Below are 26,003 nucleotides of genomic sequence, written 5' to 3'. Positions count from 1 at the left end.
GTTCTTATAATTGTCTACATTGAACATTTCTTCTACAAGTTCTCAATCATCTTGTATTCACTCTTATAGGAAAACAAGAACATTTTTCGATCAAATCCCGTGTTCGAGCCCGCGGATTTTTTAGATCAGTTGCTAAGCAACACTATTAATGGCGCCATTCAAACGTAAAATTTTCGGAACGCTCGTAAGTGCTGGTGCTACTCTTTGATTGGAGAATGAAATTAGAAGTGTTTTGAAAACCAGTTTAAATTCCTCCAAGGACCAAGGATAATACAAAGGCACCGGATCCTTCTGTATCTAGTCGGCAAATTGAAAAAAAAAAAAACTAAAAAAAGTAAGATTGACTCTACGGTTGGGCTGAAAGACGTAATTTTCCAATATTTCGTCAAAAACGGCCTGACTCTGGGAATGAGTGGGGATGAGCTCATTCCCAGAAGAAGTCAGGCCGTCCCTGCCGAAGTTTGAAATCAGCAGAACAACAGAAAGAAATAGCACTGCTGAGCTCGTTTACAAATCGTATAGGTTGTTAAAAACCCACCATATTCTCCGAACGAGACAAGAGGACGGGACAGATGTTAGCTTCGAATCCAGACTCCCAAGTTGTAAAATGAACGAGAGCTTTATAGTGTCCTGGAAATTAAGAAGGAGAAGCGACAGAAGGAAACAGAATAAAGTTGTTTCAGTAGCTACCGTAGCATTCACAAAAGACTAAGACGCATTGGATTTTAGCAAAAATAAGTTCGAATTTATTACTGTAAAATAAATAATCGTCGCCGAGTATTTACAAGAGAGTAATTGACATTAACTTACAGGTACGAAAAATAAAAAGACTAGCAAATGTCAACAACTACAACACAATGTCCTAACCAGTTCCCCGCGCACTGCTCAGACAATGTTGAGCTGCTGTGTTCGTCGGAGGTCTGGATTGAAATTATTCGTCCACGGTGGTTTTGCCGCTGAAAGAAAGTAAAATCTGATTGAGTCAGGGAAAAATTGACATTTTGGAGAAAATTCAGGAAAATTGAAATTATGACACCTCCAATTTAATACCATTGAAGGCTGGAAAAAAACATTTCAGGTCACTGTGATCCCACCGATTTTTTTTTTTTTTGAAGGGAAGGCTGGAGGCCGCTACTATATCTAACACATTGTATTTATTTGGTCAGGGAAATTTTATTTTCATTAGGGAAAAGTCAAGTAACAAGTCAGGGAATTTTGATATGATATGATTTTTGGTATTTTTCCCTGGTTTTCCTGCCTTGGCCGGCGGTTCTATTGACATTTGGTGACGTGCTGCTTCTTTCTCTGTCCGGTTCGTTTTTGTGGGGGTGGGGGTAGGTTGGAGGGACGGTTCAGAGTTTGTACTCCCAAAGTAGAGGGACGGGGCTTAAAGCAGAGAGGTGAAAGCACAGTAGGATTTACGATACGGTTATTTTGTTTTTTAAGTGTTTATCTTATAAACGATCGCGACTTCAAACACACTGGTTAAACGGAATGTGCCATGTGTATTTGGCGTCTTACATTTTACTTCGAAACTGAGCACACAAGAAAATACTAACCCAACAAGATACGCAATTGTTTTCCTTGCTTCCCTGAAAAAGAACAGCGAGTAATAAATTTAATGACAGTTAAATGAGATCTAAAGTCCTGGCTAATAAGCCTGGTTTCCATATGATCGCAGACGATCGCAATGGATCGCAGAGGATCGCAGAATTGTAGGTTCTGCGATCTGCGATCATATGGAAACACACTTTTGCGATCGTTTGCGATCGTCTGCGATCGATCGCACACGATCGCAGAAAATAGAACCAAGTTCTATTCCCTGCGATCGTCTGCGATCGGTGCGATCATATGGAAACACAATTGCGATCGACTGCGATCAGCTGCGATCAAAATTTATCCCATAATATTGATAATCGATCCCATCATTCAACACTTCTGCGATCGTCTGCGATCTTTTGCGATCATATGGAAACAGTTCACTCTTCGATCTTTGCGACCACACGGTTCGGTAATGTGATTTTGCGATCGTCTGCGATCATATGGAAACCAGGCTTAAACGGTAACGCAAGTGGACGCAAGTAGTCGCAAGTTGAACTTGCGTACAGACTTGCGTTGGCTGGCCAAACGGACTCGCAAGTTTACTCGCAAGTGCATTTCAATGCTACTGTGCGTTGACTTGCGTTAGGTGGCCAAACAGCGAAAAACTTGCGTTGACTTGCGTGCAAATTTGATCTCGACCAAGGTGCACGCAAGTCCTGGCCAAACGGAGACGCAAGTAGACGCAAGTTTTTCAATTTGCGTCTTCTTGCGCCTCCGTTTCTCCGGGCTTTAAAAGAGGAAGCCAAAGGCCTAGTAAAGGAGCATGGCAACAAAATTGAAAGAGGCTGGTTTCTTTAGCGTGAAGTCAGCTGGGAAGAACGGCTCAAATGACCGCCACGCACCAATCATCGATCAAAGACTTGATAAGAATAAACAAGAAATCCGAAACAAACAAGCAAACAATCAAACACAGCAAAGAAAATTTGGTTCGATATATCCGACGTTCAATATATGTGTAACAAATTTCACGGGCGGGCTCGTTACACTGAGGTTACACCAGTGCTTTCCTTTTCATAAAAAAGACATTTGGTGTAATAATATTGAAAGCAGGTGCAGAAATCTGCAGAAAGTTACTAAGAAATCGAAGTATTGTTTGCGGTGAATTAAAGCCACAGGCGAAGAAGATGTTCGAAGCAGCGAAAATCGCCTGTCGCCTGCAGGGTACGTGTTTTATTATTTACTGCTTTATTATACAGTTGTTGCATTTTTGTTTATAATTTGTTTTAGGTGTTGTTTTCTATCTGTTTATTGTAAAGCGCTGTTGATCAGCAAATGTAAACAGCGACGCATAAATATTATTGTGTTGCACTGTACAAGTATTATCTCAATCGATCAAGCTCTTACGTTGCTAGGGTCCCTTCTCCTTTTTCTCGCTCTCTAAGACTTCGAAGGATTCTTGGGTCGTTCCACTCCATGAGACCGAACGCTCTTACAACCTGAAAGAACAAGATCAAAATATCAATTCACAACACAACACAACACAACACAACACAACACAACACAACACAACACAACACAACACAACACAACACAACACAACACAACACAACACAACACAACACAACACAACACAACACAACACAACACAACACAACACAACACAACACAACACAACACAACACAACACAACACAACACAACACAACACAACACAACACAACACAACACAACACAACACAACACAACATAGGCTTATTGAATCCCGTCCCCCGGTTATAGGCCCATCTACCTGGAAACAAAAAAATACATCCGATTATAAGCCCCCCTCTGCCGGATGACAGTCTCTAAAACGTATTTCAATGGGGCTAAATGTGTAACTCTAAAACGTATTTCAATCAACACTCCCGTGGCTCGTTTCGAATATAAGCCCCTCCGCTTATATGCCCACCCAAAACCCCCCTGGCTTATAACCAGAATTTTACGGTATTGCAATAGAAATCTCGTATAGACACGAAGTTGTTGACCTCACCTGTATTCTGACGTAAACACTAGAATCCAGTTCTAATATGTCCAACAGCGCCTTCATTTCCTTCACTCCCTTCATTTCTAAAGTGGCCTGGGAAAGAGATAACACCACCCCGTAAAGCGTAGTCACAAAGAATTCCAAGCGGGGTAACAGACTATCTACCCGGGGAAGGACATGCACTATGAAAGCAAAGCGTCTTGCACCATCACAACACGATGACCTTAGCCTTATGGGTGGGACCTTAAATATAAAAGAAGCGGGGATGCTCGTCGTCTCGCTTAGTGTAAATTACGATTTGTGGAAGTAAGAAATTGACGGTAGTTAAAACTTGGAAAAATTTTAGAATCCTCGATTATTTGTAAGGCGGTCAAAATTCTTTCCCTCTCTGTTGCGCAGTTTCTAGTATGGTAAATTGATGGTAAACCGCTGCTTAAAACGTGAACTTTCAGAGTGCTTGTGTTAAGTTAGAAACCGTTTATGTTGACATGTTGATTGGTTCTTAGAAGCTTGCGACCAGGTCATAATAACATGGAGCAGCAGTTGACAACTTCATTTACATACCAATGAAATGACCGCGCGTCCTCGGACTTCTTCTGCAGGGTCTTCTAGCCGCCTAAAAACGAAGGTGAAAGGAAAATTAATGACATATATGAAGTGATAACAAAACGCTCGACCATAAAAAGTGTTACTTATACAAGGGGATACGTTTGACAATACGTTAAATTTCAATTCTTCACGCAAAGTTTATAAAACGATTTGAAGTGTACCTGAGCACCAGTTGACATGCTCTCTGTCTTAAGTCGAGTGAATTCAATGCTTCAGACACTTTACTTCTCAACTCCTACATAAAAATAAAGCAACATTAATAGATTGATCTTTTGAGACCCTACTCATTTCAGAATGTCAAAAGAAAATTAAAGGTTTTTAGCACCAGACACTAAAATTCTTCCGTTATCTTATCTTTAAAAAAGACCAGGGCATTTTGTTGATGAAATACAAATAAGCGTGGAACACTTTAACTGGCTTTCCTTTCCTATTGTCAACAGGTATTCATTTAGATCTATGTTATAATCATCTAACTTTTAACTTTTGTAACAATTGTTAATTATCTCTTTTTTTTTTAAAGAAGTGGACCCAAAGAGTTGTTATAGAGGTAAATCGATTGACACACAGTTAAACTTGTACTTTATTCTTACTCTGTTAGCGTGATCCCAAAGCAGTCTTTCCAGTGCGTCAAACACTTCGTCAGGACTTTTAACCTTGAACACGTCTCTTGCTCCTAAAGCAAGAACATGAATGAATAGGTGGTACTTATATACAATTAATAGTTTACAAAATTAATAGCTTACAAAAATTAATATACTTATATACTATATAATAGCTTATGAGAGTCTTTGTAAACACTTAATGTATTTTAATGTATTTTCAAAATGGCAATAAATATGTGGAAAAAAAAAAAAAGAACATGAATGAATAATTTGCCAGAAAGCTACTGTCGTCTTCTTCACAATGATAACTACAAACACGCACAAATGAGATAGAAAGCAAAACATTTTTTTTGCATATATGGACAGAGAAACTTCAAATCTGCAGACCACTATAGTTGTCTAAAAAATTACCAGTCGTTTCAAAAATTAATTATAAATTAAAACACGGTTAAAAGGGTTTAGCTCAATGAAGGAAAACCAGAAATGTAGAGAATTTTTCTTTGAAAGAATAATTTCTATATTTGTTGTCCCCTCTAATTCTTATATAAGCTTAAAGGGACTATGTCACGGATTTTACCAGATTTTTTTATATTTGTGTCGCATGAAACCTTAAAATAATAGTCCATTTTTATTAAAAATTGCTATATAAGAGCACCCAAACTGTTAACTAGCATTATTGGCTGCGGATGGCGCGGATGGAAGCGGATTGCAATTTGAAAACGTTAGGCAAACGTTTTCAAATTGTTTCCGCGCGTCTTCAAAAAATCGATATTTATAGCCGTAGCTTAATTTCTATCCACAAAGTAAGGTTCTATCTTCCTTTAGATGTTCAAAGATATTGTTTTTAATGGGTTAAGTTGCCACTGACTTCAGAACAGTTTAGATCAAAAATCTGCGAAATCCCATTTGATATAGTCCCTTTAATTATGAAACAACAGGCTATTAAAAACCAAATCTAAGCTACGTACCGATAAATATGAGCAAATCGGCTGCTTCCATTCTGAGCTGTAGAGCAAGATAAAAAGTAAATATATGAACATTAGAGAAGTTTCGAATGACTATTGAATGTTAATATATGTTTTTTTTGTATTTACGCTTGATAAGTTCTGCAATTTTACGTAATTGTTAGTAACAAGTTCAAGAAACTCATGCAACATGCTCTAAATGTTTCTTTTTTTATGTGAACTGGGCAAGTCGCGTTTTAATTTCCCACGCTTGGAAATGGTGACGTGGTGTGTGTTTTCCCGCGCTTGGCACTCGTGGCGTGCGCTTTCCCGCATTTTCCCGCCACCGGTTACTTATGTCTCAGCTTTGCATTGCATTATTTGTTTTTGTTTGTTTGTTCTTTTTATTAGACAGGAATGATTTTTAAATGGCTTTGTTAAGAAAACCGCGACAGATGTTATAGGTAAAAAACTAAAACACTAGTCCTGATCATTTCTGGCACGACAACGTCACTTGATACATTAACCTCTTAAAATTTACAAAGTTTGACTTTTGAAATAAAGTTATTTAAAAGTATTCCCAATTTCTCAATATGCTTGTCGTTTTAGAGTGACTTGTAAAATGCATAAAAAAGAAAGAATTAATAGTCTCACCTTCCAGTTATGAGCTGTGCTCAGCTGTTCTAATAAAGCATCCACAACCAGTTTTTCCTTGCAGTTCATTTGTTTGATCAAAACGTACAGAGCCTTTGATAAAAAAAAAATTAAATAGGACAGAAGACTTTCATTTAGCTGCAATCAGTACAGCACAAAAACCTCTATCTCGAATATGGAAGTAAATACCACACCACTGACAAATCATCTAACTGTCAATCTCGTCCCCAAAGGCCCCGCGATCGTTCTGGTCTGCGCCAGGGATAGGGACCTCAGGGCTAATCTGAAAGCCCGCCAAAAACACGGCCACATCTGATTGTCTGTTGAAAACTTGTTCATTTCATCCACAATCTCAGGCGCACGCGCATAATCAAACTGAAACCAGGATTTGCTGGTTCCAAGTTTTGGATTCGTCTAGAGCCGTTGAGTTTCCCAACCATTGGTCAAGAGAGACGCAGGCTCTGGGAACGAGATTGTCCTCCACTGGGAGACTAAGATCTCTACATGCAGAAGGGACTAAGGATGCTCCTTGGGGGTGGGGGTAGAGCATATTAGATTGAACATAAAGAACTCACCTCTCCCTTGTCACGAGGCGACAGCCCAGGAAGTCTGGTAATGAGGTACGTTTTTGAGAATGGTTCAACCACGCACAGCCGACCCAGGCTCACGGCTGCATGAAACGCCAGCTCAGGGGACTGGGTCTTAATTGTATATATGAGTAAACTGACCAACTGTTTAAACTCATGGGTGGTCTGATGTAATAAAAATAAAAATAATAATAAGTAATAAAAAATAATGCTCGTATTTTATTGCTGATACCATTTGAGAACTAGCTGAGACGGGGGGTTACTCTATACCGAGAGGGTTACTACTATATTAAAAGGGACGGCAATGTTCCTGCGTCTCACTTAGGGGTGTAAAATAAGGATTTTGGCATCACTTATATATTTTTTTCAGTCGTCAACGTCTTGATTAGGGTTGGACGTGAAGACATAAAAAACCGCCGCCCTTCTGTGTTGGCATTCTTGACAAATGGTATTTTTTTTTGGAGGGGGGGGGGGGGGGAAGGTGGGGGCTCAAAAAAGCTTAAGCTACGCTCAGATTGGCCTCTTTTCGCGATTTAATTAAAATATTCTGACAAGCATTTCCATCCCTTTCCAATGGGAGTCCACCGGGGTATCTGAGTCCTACCTTATAACATGAAATTTTCGCGACACGCGAGATTAAAGTGAAGCGAACAATAAGTGTCGCAAACATGACATGACGCAAAAATTAAGTGACTCACATTATGTCAATAAAAAAGAAAGAATAAGGTTAGTACCACAGAACAGTAGGAAGGAATTTTTAATGTAAACAGATGCTGTAGTCAATTGACTTAACAACAATAACTTACGTACAAGCATGACCTACTTGAGGACATTGTGAGAACTGCTCTGTTGTCTCTATTGCCGAGCCTTGGGTTATTGTTAATTTTGATGTTATTGTTCCTTTGATGAAGTCGATTTATGTAGTTCTAAGACATGTTAAATAGGAAAAGTAAATTGTGTCTTACACAAAAACGCGAAATTGAAGTGATTCAAAATACAAAATTTTTCGGCGCAAAATCGCGAAATTGAAGTGTCGCGAAATATGCGCACCTCAATAAGAAGTTAGTTTCTTACTGATTTCCATACATTTCTAATAACGTCAGTTCTGAGAATTTGTTAGTACATCAGCACAATTTCTTTATTTTCACCTCTGTGGTTGACAACAAAGTGATGTTGTAAAGATTTCTTTTTGGATGATAATGTTTACCTTATCAACGAAAGCTATGTCTCTTGCTTTGGCCATCGTTGATAACAATTCCAATACAACAGCCTTATTTCCTGGAAGGTAAAGGAAAAATATTAGAGTACCGTTTCACCTTTTCTTTTTTTGTTCCGGCAGCTTTGTGGAGTTCTTTGCAACATGCATGCTCTAAACCAGTCACAGGATCGCAGAATTGACATTTTGGCCAATCAGGTGCAAAACATAAATAGAACACCCATATTTCCATCGTTTGCATGTTTCTAACTGTGTAATTCTGAGATCCAATTGGTTAAAAATGAAGGGTGTCACCATTTAGATGAAGTCAGCTTTATGAAAAGTCATTAAAAACTGCTTTGTGATAATCTTCAAGCCTTTTTGCATTAAAGTATTAGTCTATTTCAACAAAATAGACTTTGATCTTATACTAAAAACTAAAAGTGGCTATAAGCCACTAAACTCGGAAAAGTTATTATGAAACAAGAATCGAAAACAGCAAACTGACAAATAAAGGTTTGCTAATACAAATAATAATAATAATATCATTGGCCATAAGTCGAGCGATTTTTTTTTCACCAAATCGTACTGAAATAAATTCATCTTTAGCTGAGTGTTTTGGGTTAGTTTTTTCCAACTGGTTTTAAAAAACCAAAGGTTTACGGTCTCAGCTTATAGCTGAATAAATATCATAATGTTATTTCAAGAAAACTGACATGAATACAATATTTCGGTTGGTGACTAAGCATGTTAATTTTATGTAATTTAACAAGAAATGTAGGTATCAGAGAAAAGGTCTAATTCTCTAGAGGCCTTAAAACACTTGCACGCATTGCGTGCATATGTATAACAGGAAACGAGTGAAGGAGTGATGGAGTGAATTCACTTCGCCCACTACAACTCTTTTCCGAGTTAAAAACTATTCTTATTGTACAGGAAATATATCTGCGATTTAGTATCTTTTCAATGCTAAATTGTCTGTGCAATACCAGAGTGCCAAAGTGAGGAGGGAATGGCCACAGGGTAACCAGTGTACAACCGCCTGTACACAGGCTACAGAATACAGACCAGGAACCTTTTAACACTTCACTGTAGAGCCCGGAGCCCATCTTTCTACTGTGTGGAGTCCTAACATGTTTTTGTTGCACAATCTGGAGCCCTTAAAGATGAATTCCAGTCCGTACTGCGCAAACTCGGCTGCAATGTTTATGTGAGCCCACACGATGGGAATGTTTACAAGCAAAACTAAAAATTCCGCGACAAACTTACCTTTTTCTTCATTATTAACGCCAGATATCCTTGCAGAACAAATAATAACGAGTAGAAGAACCTTGACGCTATTTCAAACCGACGTTTCAGCTCATCGGAAATTCTTGAACGAAACGAACTGTAATGGCGGACTAAAAAACGTCATGTATGCTGTCACCGAAGTGTAACGTTTCAACGAATTCAAAACAAAAACGTAAACAAACCCCGAGGCTGCGCAGTACGGACTGGAAATCATCTTTAAAACGTTGGAACCTGGAGCTCTGCTTTTGGGGCGTGGAGCCCTGGAACTATAGCTAAACCTCTCTACGACCATATAGCATCTCCTCACCTTTTTTAATGTACTGTCTAATGACCCCCATGGCATGTGGATCCCATGTCCCTGTGAAATAAAAATTACAAACAACTGATATCATCATTTTGCAACTGGACCTATTTAACGTCAGTGTAATTGTGAAATCAGCATTTTTTCGTTCTGGATGCTTCTCTTGTTCTCAGAACTGGTCACAGGAAGCACATTATTTTAAGGTTAAAAACGATAACTGTAAACAAATAACGATGTGTGAAAAAGCTTACCTAACAAGATCAATGCTTTGCTTGCTTCGTAACACACCTTGGGGTCTCTTTTTAGTTTTATCTGAGAAAGAAGAAAAAAAAATTCTCATCACAATTGGAGCTGAGCTTTCTTCCTGATTAAATGTGAATAGGGTTTGGCTGCAACGATACCTTTTCTCACAATACGATACCTACCTCGATACAAGCGCCACAACACACGATACGATACAACATTACATACAACTGACAAGTGCAATAAAATTTAAAAAATTCTGTTGGTAACTCAGTTTTTTCAACGTTTTCAACAGCGAAAACTTATTTGCAAAGTAAAGTTCTCATGATCCGCATGATTTTGCTTGTGGGCACATGTACACAAGGCTGTGTCAGTTGACAACTGACACAGCTGATCGGGAGTGAAGCAGAAACTTTCTCGTCCCTCAGTTTAATAAATCGTATTGAGGGTTTTGTCTCGGGTAAAAAAGTCATTAAAAACAGTATTTTTGAATGCTGATGAAGAATATTTTATTGTTTTTCGATAATGCAATATTTCGTTCAAATACCAATATTCGTATCTTGACAAAAAATATCATGATTCACCCGTGCACCGGTGTATCGTTGCAGCCCTTATAGGGTATATGAAAAAGTCAACAGATACCCAGCAACTGTATGTCTGCGACAAACAAGTGGTACAGCCGTGGTACATATTCAGTCATACTCTGGCCATTTTGTTCACATGTTTTTAAAAGAAGACATCTTAAATACAATTATAGGTAGTGACAGCAAGTCACTGGCCCAAAAGTCTGTTCCAGTGCACGGATCAGAAAGGCTCTTCAGTACAAATGTTTAACTCTGGTTGCTACAGAGCATAAAGCAACTAGGAGCATCACTACCCCCCCCCCCCCCCTGGATGGGCATGTAGTCCATTACAGGATATTGTGGCCGGTTTCTCCGATCCAGTAATAACAATTTTTACTTAAGGACAAAGAGAGGCATTTAAAGAGTAAAATGTCTTGGTGGATAATACAATACAATGATCCTGGCTAATCTCAAACATTGACCTCTGGATTAAGAGATCAGCACACTAATCATTTAGTGACCACACGTTCCATAGCAGACATTTTTAACACAATTTAAAGAATACTTACCACTTCAGTAAGAGTATCTACCACACACTTCTCACGGCACTTCAACTGACCAATAGTCTGAACAAAGAAACAAAGAAACAAATTCTGTTAAAAATTCAATGGATGCCCTGGTCATTTACATGTCTTAGTTTCTAAGTTATTGTAATTATTCAATTATTAAAGCTGATTTCCAGTCCGTACTGCGCAGACTCGGGGTTTGTTTTCGTTTTTGTTTTGAATTCGTTGAAACGTTACACTTCGGTGACAGCATATATGAAGTTTTTTAGTCTGCCATTACGGTTCGTTTCGTTCAAGAATTCCCGATGAGCTGAAATGTCGGTTTGAAATGGCGTCAAGGTTCTCCTACTTGTTATTATTTGTTCTGCAAGAATATCTGGCGTTAATAAAGAAGAAAAAGGTAAGTTTGTCACAGAATTTTTAGTTTTGCTTGTAAACATTCCTTCGTGTGAGGCTCACATAAACATTGCAGCCGAGATTGAGCAGTACGGACTGGAATTCATCTTTAAACTAAACACGCGTGGATCAACATTAGTTCACCCATTTAGTTAACAGTAGGCCCCCACTATCTGGAACTCCCAAGGAAAAAAAGTTGTCCAAAAAAGCGAAGTTTGAGAAAAAGGGGTTATTTTAACAGTATATGAGTGATAAGAAAAAACACGACCAATGAAGGGAAATGACGTTTTATTCGACAAAGTGGGGAGTTTGAGATACATGTAAGTGAGTTCAAGATGGTGCTTACCTTAGCAGCTTCAGCAGCTATTATCGAGTTTGAAGATAACACACCTTCTTCACCTAACAGAGTCTACAAGAAACAAAATGATAAATAAACAGTACACTCAAAACTGGCCCTTTCTACAGCATTCATGCTGTGCTGACATTAGAATGATTTAAATGGACTATGTGACGGAAATTTCGCAGATTTTGGGTCTAAACTGTTCTATAATAAGTGGTAGCCAACTTTACCCATGAAAAACATTATCTTTGAACATTTAACTGAAGATATAACCTTTATTTGGGGATAGAAATCAAACGTTGGCTATAGATATCGATTTTTTTGAAGGCGCCCTGAAACAATTTGAAAACGTTGGCTAGCGTTTTCAAACTGCAATCCATTTCCATCCAAGCCATCCGCAGCCAAACGCGCTTTTAAACAGTTTCAGTGCTCTAAAATAGCAATTGTTAATAAAATTGGACCATTATTTTTAAGTTTCCTACGACACAAATATCAATTTTGGCTGTTCAAAAATCTGGTAAAATCCGTGACACAGTCCCTTTAATCATGATCAAGCACTGTACCTGAATTCTGCTCCATTTTGGACCATCATGATCTAAAACCAAAGATTTCTCTCTGTCCATTGGACTAAACACTGCAGAGAAATCAAAACTTGGAAATGACACACTTTAACAATATTATTTCTTTTATAGTAAAATAATGATTAACAATTAAGTTAAACCAAAGACAACACTAATTCTGGTACCTTATTGTTACTTACATGTATTTTCGCGGGACTTAATTTTCATGATTTTCGCGATTTAAGACCCCTAAAATTATTTGACGTGTTTAAACATATTTTTAATGCCTTTAACGTATTTTTTTGATTTTCGTGAAATTAAGTTCCTGCAAACTAATTAACAATTAGGTATTTAAGCCTCTTCCTTAGATCACTACACATCAGAGTCTTTTAGGATGAGTACCGCAGTCCCACATGTTAACCCAGAATCATTTCATGCTACCAAACTGGAAGAAAGGACGAGCCTGGCGACCCCCTAAGGCGTGAAAACTGACAACCAAAATGAACTACCAACATTATGACAAACGAGCATACCTTTCAGTGCTGTTACTATCTTCATTACCATAGATGGCTTCCAAATTGATTTATTGGCAAGATCCCTGAAATTGCATAATGTAAATGTTGTTTAAGAGTAATAGCATACTGTAATGATTCGATTTAGCCCCTCCTTCCAATAAGCGCCCCCTTCCGAATAAGCACCCCCTTCGAATGTGCTTTTGTTAATAAGCGCCCCCATTCTTTTATGCGCCCCTATTCTAAAGCGCTCCTATTTTGGCTAACTGCCCCTACTGAAGTCGTCGACGTCGAAAAGATAAACTCGTGAACATTCACTATACTGTACATGTATATATTTACTGCTAAAATGACAATTATTGTAAAAGTAACTGAACTTTCAACAATTTGTTACTGTTACAGTTTATTTTATTGTTAGTTGTTTTAATATATATTAAGTTTTGTTTTGAACATTTGGTTGTTTTACAAAAAAATAATTTAGCACCCTGTCCCGAATAAGCGCCCTGACTCGAATAAGCGCCCTCCCTTAAGGTGCCAAAAGTAAATAAGCGCCCCGGTCGCTTAATTGAATCATTACGGTAGTACACTTAATTACTTTAAAGTGAAGAATTCATTTCACAATTCATAATGCAGAAAACTACAAGTACCAACATTAAAACAGTACAGTTCAGTCAAACCTACTCTTTAATACGGACAGCAAAGTGACAGGGAAAAGTGTCCGTATTATGGAGGTGTCCATAAGGACAGATTCGACTGTATTTATTTGTACAGACGTAAAAAGTTGAACCTCTTTAAATAATACTGACACTAAAGGAACAAGGAAGAGTGTCAGTGTATTAAAGAGGTAAACATTTTACTCACAGAGGTAGAGTGTATGTGTGTTTTGGTTTCTTTTGAACTGAGTCTACTGAGTCTAGGGAGGTGTCCAAAAGGACAGGTTTGATTGAACTTACACCCGCTATCAGTGTTATGTGCATAGCTCAGCCTTCTATCGACATCCATCTTTCAACGTGCTTAACAAACAAGACAGATCGTAATCTATCAAACACAGCCCACTAGCATGATCTTCTGAACTTGTGGGCCCATTTGCATGAAACCGACACCAGTATGCATTGGTTTTTATTGGTTCATTTCAAACAGCACGTCAAAAGATGAATGTAGAAAGATAGCTATGCACATAACACTGAAAGCGGGTGAAAGGATAAGAATTGAGATCATAACTTGGGTTGGCTGTATATGGATATTTATCATTTCATAGAGTTTTGTTTATATGTATCAGATGCAACATAATATTATACAAGTAATAATAAAAAGTACAAAATGTTGGATTACTATTAACAACATGATTCACGTCTTGAGAACTTACAATTCTGACAACTGACGCTCATTCTTGGGACTTTCCTGTTTTCGTGGCAAATAACGTGACTGGAATAAAATAAAAAAAAATTTAAAATGAGAAAACAGCAAAAACTGTTGATTTGAGGTAGAGGCATACATCCTATATCCTACAGATCCCACTGAGAGAGTGTCTATTTTACAGAGATGTTCATCTAAGAGACTGAAGTGTCTATCTCAAAGTTGTCCATATTAGAGACAGGGTTTTTGTCTAAGAAAGGAGTTCATCTTACAGAGTTGTTGGCCTTATAGAATGGTGCCCATCTAGGAAAGGTGTCTATCTGAAAATGTGTCCAGGAGTGTTCACCAAACAGACCATACTAGATGATAGATTGTAAAGCAAAAATCATAACCATTGATAAAGCAGGGTTTGTGTGTTATAGAAAGGTGCAGTAAGTGCTTAACTGGTGCTTATAACCTCTGGCCAAATCAAATATCAACAAGAAATTGTATCATCAGACCAACACAAAGCCATTTTCTGTAAAGATAAAGATACGAAGATGGAGATGGATTGGGTACGTCCTACAAACAGCTAAGTAACATTAACATCGCCAGAACTGCACTGGACTAGGCACCAGAAGGGAAAAAAAGACGAGGCAGACCGCAAATGACCTGGAGGAGAAGCACAGAGAAAGACCGGGAAGAAATGTGTTGGAATTCATGGGCAGGTGCAGCAGCAGCAGCTGAAGATCAAGAGGGGTGGAAAATTATTTTGAAAGGCCTCAAGCATCCCTTGGCGCACAAAGGGGTTAGTAATTGAGTAAGTGCTTATAACACCCCGCACAACCATTTACTTACCTGCACAACACTTTTTGCTCTGTGTGGTTTAGGTTTTGCTTCTACTTTGACAATTCTTGGCATCTTATAGGCCTCTTCAATATCTTCACACCATGTAGATGAATGTTGAGGATAGAGCTTTTTGGGATTCTACAAAGTAATAAAATAACTGTGTGATATACATGAGATATAATATACCGTACTTGTCTGGTACATGCCATCTCACCAATTGAAAGCGTTAATGGTTTTATGTAAATAAAATATTTACACCATTCAAAACAAAGTTAATGTTAATGTTCACACAACAGGAAAAGACATTTTTTAAAGTTTATAACAAATTAGCCACATGTAACAACACCTACATGTCTTGCTGTCCTGATAGCGGTTGGTTCATGTATAATAACAGGGTACTTCTCCATGGAGAATGTGCTCTTTTGTCCAACTGCCGGACTAGCAATGTGAGGTAAACTGATATGGCTGGCTTGTTTTGATACTAATGGTTGTGCGACCTGCTGAGAACAGATGATCAAAACATGTTTTTTTGAAACTTTTCTCATACAAGATACTGCATTATTTTAGAGTTAATCCTGGCTGTTATGTTAATTGCAGATGGTATTATTTTTTCACCAAATTAATATTATTTGAAACGTCAAGCAACAAAAAAAACTCTAGGACCTTCATTAAATATTATTAGTAAGTATTTATAAGCTATTTTTACAAAATAAATTAACATATGAAGTTATAAATTATTTATGTAATTTATTAGTACCTGCTGTTTTTCCATAACTGAACCTCCCTCCACTTCCACTACATACAAAATAAAAACAACATGAAATGAAAATATTAAATTAACTTATTAAAAAAGTTAGTCAAAACAAACAAATTGTTCCACTGAATGCTAGCAATTAATACATGATCAAACTCACAAAAAGGTAGAAGAAATTGTCCACTTCATGCCATTTTATCAGTACAAGTCATGCTAATCACTACAGGGCTTTTGAAAAGACGTGTCATCTGCCAGAGTTCCGAAAAGTATTCTGTCGTGAATCACTGGCTAAATTCCCTATAAAATTGCTGATGAAGGTGAGACATTTCCAACTTCTCATATTGCTCCCCGAAGGGCGCTGCACAAGGGTATAGCCACCTACTTTCATTGAATCTTGTTCAAAGTCCTTCAATCCATGTCCATGTATACTTACATTCAAGTTTTCCCATCACCGTCTCTATTTTTTCATCTTTTAAAGTTGGATCTATCGTTGCTTGAGTTGCTTGGCCAATCGCTTCATACATTTTATGAAGTCTAACCAGTAATTTATCCAAAGCAATTTTCTACAAGAAGAAATTCATTAATAAACATACAAGGGTTGTTAATTAGGCTTACAGGTAACGTCCACTCAGTATGACAATTTGAAAGTTTAATTTATACTGTGTAGCAGGTGGTTTGATTTTATTTTAAATTTAAGAATTTTTTTTAAGCCAAAAAAAAAAAAGAAAGAAGAAATGTTGAAAAGCACAAACCATCAACGATAACACTGAATGGGATTCTGGGTAAACAGTACACACGTAAGTTTAGTAAATAAAAATATTCCATTTATTTATAATTTTTTTTTGAGAACCCTAAGAGCATGATATATGCAACCTGTCTTAATAATGTTCATTCTATCATAGACGACGATTATCTTTTCCCAATTTCCCATTACAGTCAACTCTCGTTATAGCAGACACGCTCAGGGCATCATTTAGTGGCCATTATAGCGGAAGTCCGTAATAGCGGGAGTCATTTCCAGTCAAACCTCTTTCGCTGGGGATCTGGATTTTGTCCGTAAATTATAGCAAGTGCCCGCAAGGCGAGAGTTGACTGTAAACACTAACTAGTCTTGGGTTGCATCATTTATGGTTTATGCTTTTCATGGGTCAAATTATTTTTCTTCAGTCAGATGTATAACCATCAGCCCAACCATTAATTACCTTAACCAAAACTGTATATGTTTTCTATCACATGCCTTATAAATACTTACATGTACGTCAATGACACTGTTGACTTTCATTGGTTTCTCCTTCCAGGGAAGATCTGGGTCAAAGCTTGGCTTTTCTGCATGCACACAGTGGAAGAAAAAGAAATTTTTAAGTATTGACTACCGGTATATGTAATAAATTGCTTGCAATTACGTTTTCACTTGTTCACTGTGTTGTATTGCTCGTGTCCTTTGTAGTTTTAAACCAAAATAAATATAATTATTTAAACCACATCATAACCAGAGGTTTATATAACTGCAGTAAGTTTTTCTTAGAACAAAAAAGGACAACAATGAAGTTCTGATTATTTAACCTAGCAGGAGTCGTTGTGTTGTTATATTTGGGCAAGACACTTCTCTCTCTCATGGTGCCTTTCCCCACCCAGGTGTATAAATGAGTGCCAGGGCGAATTTAATGCTGGACGATAACCTCGCAATGGACTAGCATCCCATCCACAGGGGAGTAGAAATACTCCTAGTTGCTTAATGCTATGAAAACTGGGATAAGCTCCGGCTGTATGGGCCACTTGACTTGAGGCAGACTTATTTTTAACAGACGTTAAACTACAGTAAGTATTTTGTGAATGAAAAAGGAGATTTTCAACAAAATTCTGATTATTCAACCAAGCGGGGTCATTGTGTTGTTTTATTTGGGCAAGACACTTTACTCTCACGGTGCCTTTCTCCGCCCAGGTGTATAAATGAGTACCGGCAAATTTAATGCTGGGCAGTAATCCCACAATGGACTAGCATCTCATCCACAGGGGAGTAGAAATATCCCTATTTGCTTAATGCTATGAAAACTAGGATAAGCTCCGGCTGTATGGGCCAATTGACTTGAGGCATACCTACATGTGTAACTTAAACTCAACGTAGAACTAGCCTGAAAACTAGCAAAAAGAACACCAACCTTTTGCCAAGAAGCTTTCAGGGACCCCAAGTCCAAGGGCATGCCAAGAACGTGGATTAAGACTCTGCATATAACCAGACCACTCAAACTTATGATGGTCTGAGCTCCAGTACTCTGCAACTTTGTCATCATCGACATCATCATCGTCTCCTTGTTTAACTGTGCCTGTCTTTGACACTGCTTTTAAGTCTTCATATCCTTCTTTGCCAGTTCTGACTTTGTTGGGTGTTGAAAGGGAGGAATCCACTCCATCTAAAACAACAGTCATTACTGTGAGCTCTGAACAATACCTATTTTGTCCTGGCCATAAACGCTAATTATACAGAATTCAACATAATTAATGTTTGATAGCCAAGGTTTTTTGTAGTTCTTAAATCAGCTATTAATTAAGTATGTAATGCATGCAATTGGTATTAACTTCTAGTTTAATTTATATAGCGGTAGTCTTAAATTGGCATTTTGTAATAAAGTTATTTTCACTAGAGTTTTAACACTTCTTTAATCTTAATAGAGGACCCTACTGTAAACCACTCTGTGGTCAACGTATCGCTTCCTCAATAAAGATTAATTATTAAGCTATTTTTGAACTCAGAGCTTTAAGCCGAAGCTACTTCTGACACAACAAATTCATGGAAAACAGGCATTTACAATAATTGTGAGTGTTGGTTTTCCATGATTTTGTTGCATTAGGTGTCACCAAACTATTTGGTGACACTACGTATACTGTCCTGTTGCAATTCCTTCTCACTGGCTCCTTGCCTTTAAAAATTATAAGTTGAGTCTTATTTGTACTTTCTTTTATTTGTCTCAGCATTTTATTATCAACTGAAACTGGATTACAAAATGAAACTTCAAACTAAAACCATAATTACGTTTAGTAATTAAAAAAAGGAAAACAAAATAAGATGATAATACTTGGGGGGGGGATAACAGCAGATGGTAGGGGTGGGTAAGTAAGGATGGTGGAGAGGGTTCAAGACAGTGGCAGGGGGAGGTGCCTTAATTTTAAAAACTAAAGTAGTTGAAATTGCAGAAATTAACTGAGATAAAAAATAAACTGCAACATATAAATGTTTTAAATTTACCATTTGGTGTTTCATCAGTCTCAGAGACCTCTTCTGTTGGAATACGTTCTCTGGCTTCAGATTCACTTGTCTCTAACTCATGAATGGCCACTGAGCTTGCAATGGAATCTGATCGTCGATCATCAAAGTCTTCTGGTTCTGATTGTGGCTCGGCAGTAGTGTCAGATTCCTGATCAGACTGACGATCTTGTGGACTTGTCGGTGGAAACAGTTGCATTAAATTACTTGACGATGATTTGTTGTTACTTCCTTTGGAACCATCTGACCTCTTCCTCTGTTTCCTGTAAAAAACAAACAAAAACAAAAAGAAATGACAGAAGTTTAATACACAGTCAAATTCATGCTTTAATTCAGGAAACGAAGCTTTGATTTTAAATTCTCATCCAGTAGAGTGCATGCTAAAGAAGGGGTTACTTGTAGCCTACAATCATATCAGTCTAAATAAGGGTGATTACCCAGGGTTTTTTGTCTGTGGAGGCAAGTTTTCCTGGTGGGGGCAACTGGGGTATTTTTAGTTTAGTTTTTCTATTTTTTTCTTTAGTTTTCTTAGTGTTTTAGTTTTCCTGGTAGGGGCAACTGCCCCTCCTGCCCCCTGCTAGGCACGGCCCTGATTACTTACATGTATAGGCTGCTCGATCCCTACTGTTTAGTGCTGAATTTGCACATTATGTATGTACATGTGTTGTACGTCAATTGAGATCAAATGCATAAAACAACAATACACTTCAATCTAAACCCAAAATAATGTTTTGCTTCTGCTTGCAAAAGGACACCGATCAATCTCGATTTTCAAGTGAAGTTGCATGTGTGCACCTTTTATGAGAGATGTTTTTATCCCTAACAAGATCTTTGCCATCACTCTCTTGTGCTGTATCTGCGACTATCACTGGATGCTCTGGTTCTTCATTTGCATCTACATTCTCCTCAGCTTTCATTGATTCTAAAATTTAAAGTAAATACAATAAAGTAATATAATTAATTCGTTTTACAAAATTAATAAACGAGTAACATTATCGGAGACTCCTTCCTCTAATAGTGTGTACTGTACTGTATGAACATAAAGCTTTTAACATGTAAACATTATTGTACTCTGAAGAAAAGCAAATGTTCAACAGCAATGTCAACTACAGTGTTACCTGTTGAATCAATGTGTGGCATTTGCATTCTTGTGATTTCCTTCACGATGGGTGATGCACGTACGTCGTCCTCCATAGTATTGGGTTCTCTCTTTTTCTCACTATCAAGCAGCATTTGTTGTTGCCCCTCAGACAGTCTATTCCATATTCTCTCTGAAATCTGATCTTTTAACCCAGATTTGGGTGTCTGGTTTGGAATTATAAATGACAAACGCATATCAAGCTTTAAAACTCACCTAGGAGTGGTTGTGCAGTTCGTTTCTAGCTCTAAGCACCCTTAAGGGTGAAGGCTTTGAACCATTATCAAAGGCACCTTCCCCAAGCTCATCTCCTGGTGATGAGTTTAAATGTGGCAAAATGTAAATTAGGCTACGGTAAGTTCAAATGGAGCCAACAGGGCTGCAAATCATTTTTTTTTTTCTCACTTGAAACGACATTTGTCCTACTAAGACACCATCCTGGTCGTACAAGACAAAATTGTGGTCTGAGAGATTTTGGTCTAAGAGATTTTTTTGGGATTTCATCAGACATCAGCCAATTTCCGATGAGCGACCAAACCTATGAAACTTTGAAAATCAATTTTTTTAATTTAATTGTTTTATTTAATTATTTTAATTTAGTTTTAATTTAAATTTAATTAATTTTTTAATTAATTTGAATTAAAGTTAAATTTAATTCAAAATAAATTGAATTTAAATTTAGATATTGTTATTAATTTTAAATTAAAATTAAAATTAACTTTTATTAAGTTAATATTACATTAAATTCATTAAATTTGAAATTAATTTAAATTAAGATATAAATTAAATTAAATTTTTATTTTTAAGTTAAATTTAAATTAAAAATTATTAATTTAATTCTGATTAAAATGAAATAAAATATTAAGTATAATTTAAAATATTATTAAAAATAAATTAATAAAATTATTTTTTATTGAATTTAAATATTTTTAGTTAAATTAAAATTTTATTAATTTAAATTCAATTTAAATTTAATTAAAAAGTTTAAATTAAAAAAAGTGAAATTCAATTAAAAAATTTTTAAAAAAGTATTGAGTACTTTTCACACAAACTTGAATCTTAGGTGTATCTGGTTAAAAAGAAAATATACAAATGTTGTAAGTTTTTCCCATGATTAAATTTTTTTTAATTTAGTTAAATTAATTTTATTTAAATTTTTAAAGTAAATTAATTTTTAAAAATAAATTTAATATTAAATTTTTTTAATTTAAAATTTTAATATAACTTTCTGGTGGCTTCTGTTAACTAAGGCTGAACAAAATGCAAGGAGTGAGGGTGGAAATTGACAACTTCACCTCCCACAGTTCTTAAACTCAGTTTGATTAAAGCATAAAGCACTGTAAAGTTTGCAAACCAGTTTTCTGTTGCCAAAATGTAGAAGTGTGTAAAATAAAATTGGTCATCATCTTGAGCAAGTTGGGTGAAAATGAGATAAGTGTGTGTGTTCTAGTGAAAACTCTTTGATGACAACTTCTAAGTGGAATTTTGTACATTCCCATGCAAATGTCTCAATTGTGTCCATGCAGCCATTTTTTAAGAAAAAAATATTATCGTGGAATTTGAGCCTCTCTATGGGTACCCACGGTCTTCGTTTTCTTCACAATTTTATTAACTTTGATTGGTTTGTATTTTTGTGAAATACAGTCAAATGCCAAAACTAAAAAAAACACAGATATATTTGGTTTGTAGTGTTTACGAGTTTTGACAGTTTTATATTGTTATTTGTAGTGTTAAATTTGATGATGATCATGCCAATTTTGGTCGATTTCAGATCGTCACTTCAATCTTGATATCTTGTTTTTTTCCGTGGTGATCTTAGCATCTTCGATTCCGCTAGAAATACCCATAGAGAGGCTCATTTTTTAAAAAAAAAACCCTTACCTTGCTTCTTAGTAAAGTTCTGTTATACAAATGACAGTAGCTTCTTGCAGTAAGCAGAACTTTTTCCAATCTGTCTTGTAGCCATTTTACTCTCTTTTTGGCTGCATCAATCTGTGTATAAATTAAAGAGTTTAAAATGCTTTTCTTAAAGCCTGTACTTCAAACTTATGTGAAGTTAAAACAACAGTTTTGTGTGTGGCATAAGAAAGGTGTTCTCTTATGGGAGGTGTTCATTAGCAGAGGTGTGAATGAAATGTTAAACAATTTCACAGTTTCTAATAGCAAATGATGCCAAAAATAAAGTGTCATTCAAATAAATTAGTGTCTCATATGGATAAAAAAATCAATGCCAAGTAGTTGTTTGTCGTTTTGATGGATTAATATTTTATTATGTATACTGAAAGTTCTACAGATGTACATTGTATGTCACATGTGACGACAATAAGCCAAAACATTTGCCTGTCCATACTATCGATTATTAATTAATCTTACCCCAGAGTTTGTTTTTATAGCCCGCTCCAGGTCCAGCCGTCCATGAGCAAGCTCATTTCGAATTTTCATTAAAACCTACAAGTGAAAGAAGTACATTCTTATCACCTATACATTGTAAAACATTCAACACAAATGTACTGCAGGGCCCATCTTTCATTTTGGTATCTGCATGTTAATGTTACATTATTTAAAGGCTTTGTAAAATTATCTGTCAACCAACGTCACAATGATTTTATTCACGTCTATGGAAGCCTCTTTCTCTTCCGAGTTTCTATTCCTATTCTGGACTTAATTCTTCATACCACTGATCAGTTTCTCGGAAAATGATACCCTATTCTAGACCAAAACTCTCTGATTTCTATACCCTATCCCAGACTAAACTCCTTGAAAACCATACCCTTCACAGCGGCACATACCTATATAGCTCATATATGGGAGTGCCCCCCCCCCCCGGGCACTACACTTGCAATCTGGAGGTCCCAGGTTCAAATCCTCCTCCCTGCTATCAGATGGATTTGTGTTTAGTAGTCTCAAAGTCAACTCCACTATTCTTTGTAAATGACCAAATGGTCAGCTTTCTGCCAGTTGACATTTTTAACAAGTTTCTGTCAGTTCCATTTACAATGTTTGTTTGCTTATTTACAGTATCCACAATAAGTATGACAGTGCTACAGTAGATACTTTGACACTTAAGTTAAGTGATTTTTCTTTCACTCTGACACAAAATCCCTTGTTTTGAGCAGTGGCTCATGGACACAAACTCAGGGCAAAGGGGTGTGGAGGCTTTAATGATGAGTTGGGGCCACACTTGGACCACACTAGAAAGGCTGGCCCAGCACAGAAGCAGATGGAGAGGCATACTGTATTTACTCGAATAAGCGCTGCGGCGCTTATTAAATTTTCCGCGCCTCAAGTGCGGTGCTTATTCGAGGGCGGCTCTTATTTGAGGGCGGCGCTTATTTAAAATTTGGATGCCACAAAGAATCTTATCTTTGATTGTCAGTATTTGTCTCTTTCTGAGACAGAAGTGGTGCTAGCTGTCATGGCAAATTTTGGGGCCTTCACAGCATTTGCAGAACTACATATTGTAAGAGTGTTGAATAGAAAACTAATGGGAGATGAGATAAAACAATCACTTATAACCGCAAAACATCGCTTTTGATGCAAAGAAATGTTCAAGCTTGTTTTTGAATTGCTTTGAAGTGCCATTTTAAGTTAAGCGAAACTCTTGAAATAAGCACCGCATGGGGACTGCGGCGCTTATTCGGGGTTATGCTCCACGCTGGGCTAAGGACCTGAGTGAGTGTGTGAGTGTGTGTCAAGAAGTTCAACACACTTTCTTGTTTAGTTACTTAACAACTGTAAGTACCTGGACTATTATAAGAAGTTCTTCACTTTTGCTGAAAAGTAGCTGTAACTCCTCTTCACTCTTTTGCATATCATCCTATAAAGAAATGACATGGACATTAAAGATCTAACAAACAAAGCCAGAGACAGCAGAGAAACTGATGCATATATGGATTTTCTGGGCTTAAACGTGAGAACTGTCCATTCAATTGCTGGCTTTAAAACAGGGAAGACTGGAGTTTATCTCCTCTGTTATACTGATATAAATAGCTTGCTGGTCAACCTTAACTTCCTAGACAAGTTTTTCTTATGTTTGCAATTAACACACAATTCTAGAGAATTTTCGAAAGTTTATTAACGTTGTTATTTAAAGCCACTTAATTAAGGCATTCTTTATACATTTAGTAACAATGCAGTATTGTCAGCTGCTTTTTCTCCTGTCCCTTCCCTCCCCCCCCCCCCCAAAAAAAAAAAAAAAAAAAAAAAAATTGGGCTCTTGATTCTACAGGGAATTGTGATTAGAGCTCTCCACTCTGTGGCAAAATAATATTTAGCAGCAAAACTATGGGGCTCCACACTAACCAGGGCAAAAATTTAACAGATCCTGAACTCTGCCCACCCCTCAAGATCTCTTGAATTCTAACCTCTGGTTATCCACACCTTTGAGAGAATTCTGTCTTGGGAAATAAAACTACGTCAGGTGAGGCAGCTAAAATTTGGTCTAGAATAAAACCAAACTTTCTTGAGCATTTTAAATCTTTAATTTCAAGTAAGAGTTTGATTCTTACCTCTGTTATAGCCTTTTCAAGGTTTTCTAAGGTTTTCTGTAAAGCACTTTGAGTTTTCCTCATGAATAAAATCTACATTGAGAAGCAAATTAGAACACTTCGCTTGTAACCACTTCAGTTAAAAAATATCGTTTTAGGAGGGGGATGAATAGGTTCACAGATCGACGGATTTGGCCTTAAAAAACAAACGGATTGTGGATTTTTGCAATATTAATATTGAACGGATTCGCGGATTAACTGAGAAATTTCGCCCGGATTCTGGACTTGCTATGTCGGTAAGTTCAGATTGTGGATACCAGACAAAGTGTGGGTCACTTTTGTACCGAAAACAAGCAATGAAATGAAACTTTTTTAAAATTCGGCATAAAAACAACATCTACATGTACTGTCCATTACAGTGCAACTATCCCACACAAAGTTTTCAAGTGATGCGTATTCGGATCTGAATGAGAATAGTGGCAGATTAACAGATTTGGCCAAAAAATTGAACAGATCAGCGGATTTGCGCACCCTTATTCACCCCCCTCTTTTACGTGAGAGAGGAGAGAGTTAATATTATTTTACTAATCATGAAAATTTTTACCAACTAATATTGCATGAGGTTGATTGTCAAGGCCAAGGTTAATTTGTTATCAGCTGAAACCAATAGCTGAATGGATGTGGATAACACCAATCGAGGCCTTTTTCAACTGTGCAAAAATATATAGCAGTGTGTTACAATATACAATATTACAATATAAGCTTACGTACATGTATAAGCAAATTTTACTAGACGAGACTGAATACAATACTAATGTACATGTACAGTAGTACCGTAGTGCCGGTAATTTATTTATTATTTTATTTCAATCAAATAATTAAGAAGCACAATTCAATCTACGTATTTTCGCTTTCCGAATTTCTGACTTTTCGTTTGATTTCGCGCCCAAATCATTCGAAGTTGAAATCTGATAGGCAGCCAATTTCCGGATTAAAGATCAGAAATTATTAAATAATTTATTTACCAATTCTGAAAACTGACATTCCTAAGGCATACAACTTGATAATCGTTAAAGACATTTTACCTGTTCTTCGATCATAGCTTCTGATCGTTTGTTCCTTTCCTTGATGGGACGAAGGCCGATCACTGGTTTGTTGTCGGACATCTTGGTTTCGCGGCTTCGCGTTCGCGCCCTTGGTGAAGACATGATAATTAGCCACAGACACCTCACAAAGCTACCAAATAGGAACG

At 36.9% G+C, this 26,003-nt stretch overlaps 1 protein-coding gene across 2 annotated transcripts; it reads right to left on the bottom strand.

Moving 5' to 3' along the window:
• Positions 1–723: 723 nt before the first annotated feature.
• On the bottom strand, positions 724–25,969 carry LOC144632253 (uncharacterized). 2 transcript variants are annotated; one of them, XM_078490848.1, is made up of 32 exons: positions 25,837–25,969; positions 24,773–24,844; positions 24,007–24,081; positions 22,638–22,712; positions 22,146–22,256; positions 20,245–20,431; positions 19,922–20,048; positions 19,109–19,389; positions 18,024–18,275; positions 17,117–17,190; positions 16,298–16,427; positions 15,868–15,905; positions 15,461–15,610; positions 15,120–15,248; positions 14,293–14,351; positions 12,948–13,012; positions 12,418–12,488; positions 11,861–11,923; positions 11,122–11,178; positions 9,998–10,058; positions 9,753–9,803; positions 8,168–8,238; positions 6,949–7,125; positions 6,374–6,466; positions 5,744–5,780; positions 4,764–4,846; positions 4,335–4,408; positions 4,129–4,180; positions 3,571–3,657; positions 2,947–3,038; positions 1,560–1,592; positions 724–956 (listed from the first exon to the last, which is right to left on the bottom strand). In XM_078490848.1, the coding sequence occupies exons 1-32, from the start codon at positions 25,957–25,959 to the stop codon at positions 932–934; spliced, it is 3,075 nt and encodes a 1,024-aa protein (XP_078346974.1). In that variant the 5' UTR covers positions 25,960–25,969; the 3' UTR covers positions 724–931. The 2 variants fall into 2 exon arrangements, with proteins under 2 accessions (XP_078346974.1, XP_078346975.1); XM_078490849.1 differs by having other exon boundaries at positions 15,461–15,607.
• Between the last annotated feature and the right edge of the window lie 34 nt (positions 25,970–26,003).

Source organism: Oculina patagonica, chromosome 12 (assembly GCF_052425735.1).
Source record: "Oculina patagonica isolate OP01 chromosome 12, crgOcupat, whole genome shotgun sequence".
NCBI lineage: Eukaryota > Metazoa > Cnidaria > Anthozoa > Scleractinia > Oculinidae > Oculina > Oculina patagonica.
This window is presented reverse-complemented; position numbering and strand designations above follow the sequence as displayed.

What these genes read in the sequence shown, in the direction of transcription:
- LOC144632253 (XM_078490848.1), bottom strand. Translation starts at nt 25,959, where the DNA reads ATGTCTTCACCAAGGGCGCGAACGCGAAGCCGCGAAACCAAGATGTCC. An exon ending in CTATAAAAACAAACTCTGGG is followed by an intron (nt 22,257 to 22,637) that starts GTAAGATTAATT and finishes ATTTATACACAG; the next exon opens with ATTGATGCAGCCAAAAAGAG. An exon ending in CTATCAGGACAGCAAGACAT is followed by an intron (nt 15,249 to 15,460) that starts GTAGGTGTTGTT and finishes ATTACTTTGTAG; the next exon opens with AATCCCAAAAAGCTCTATCC.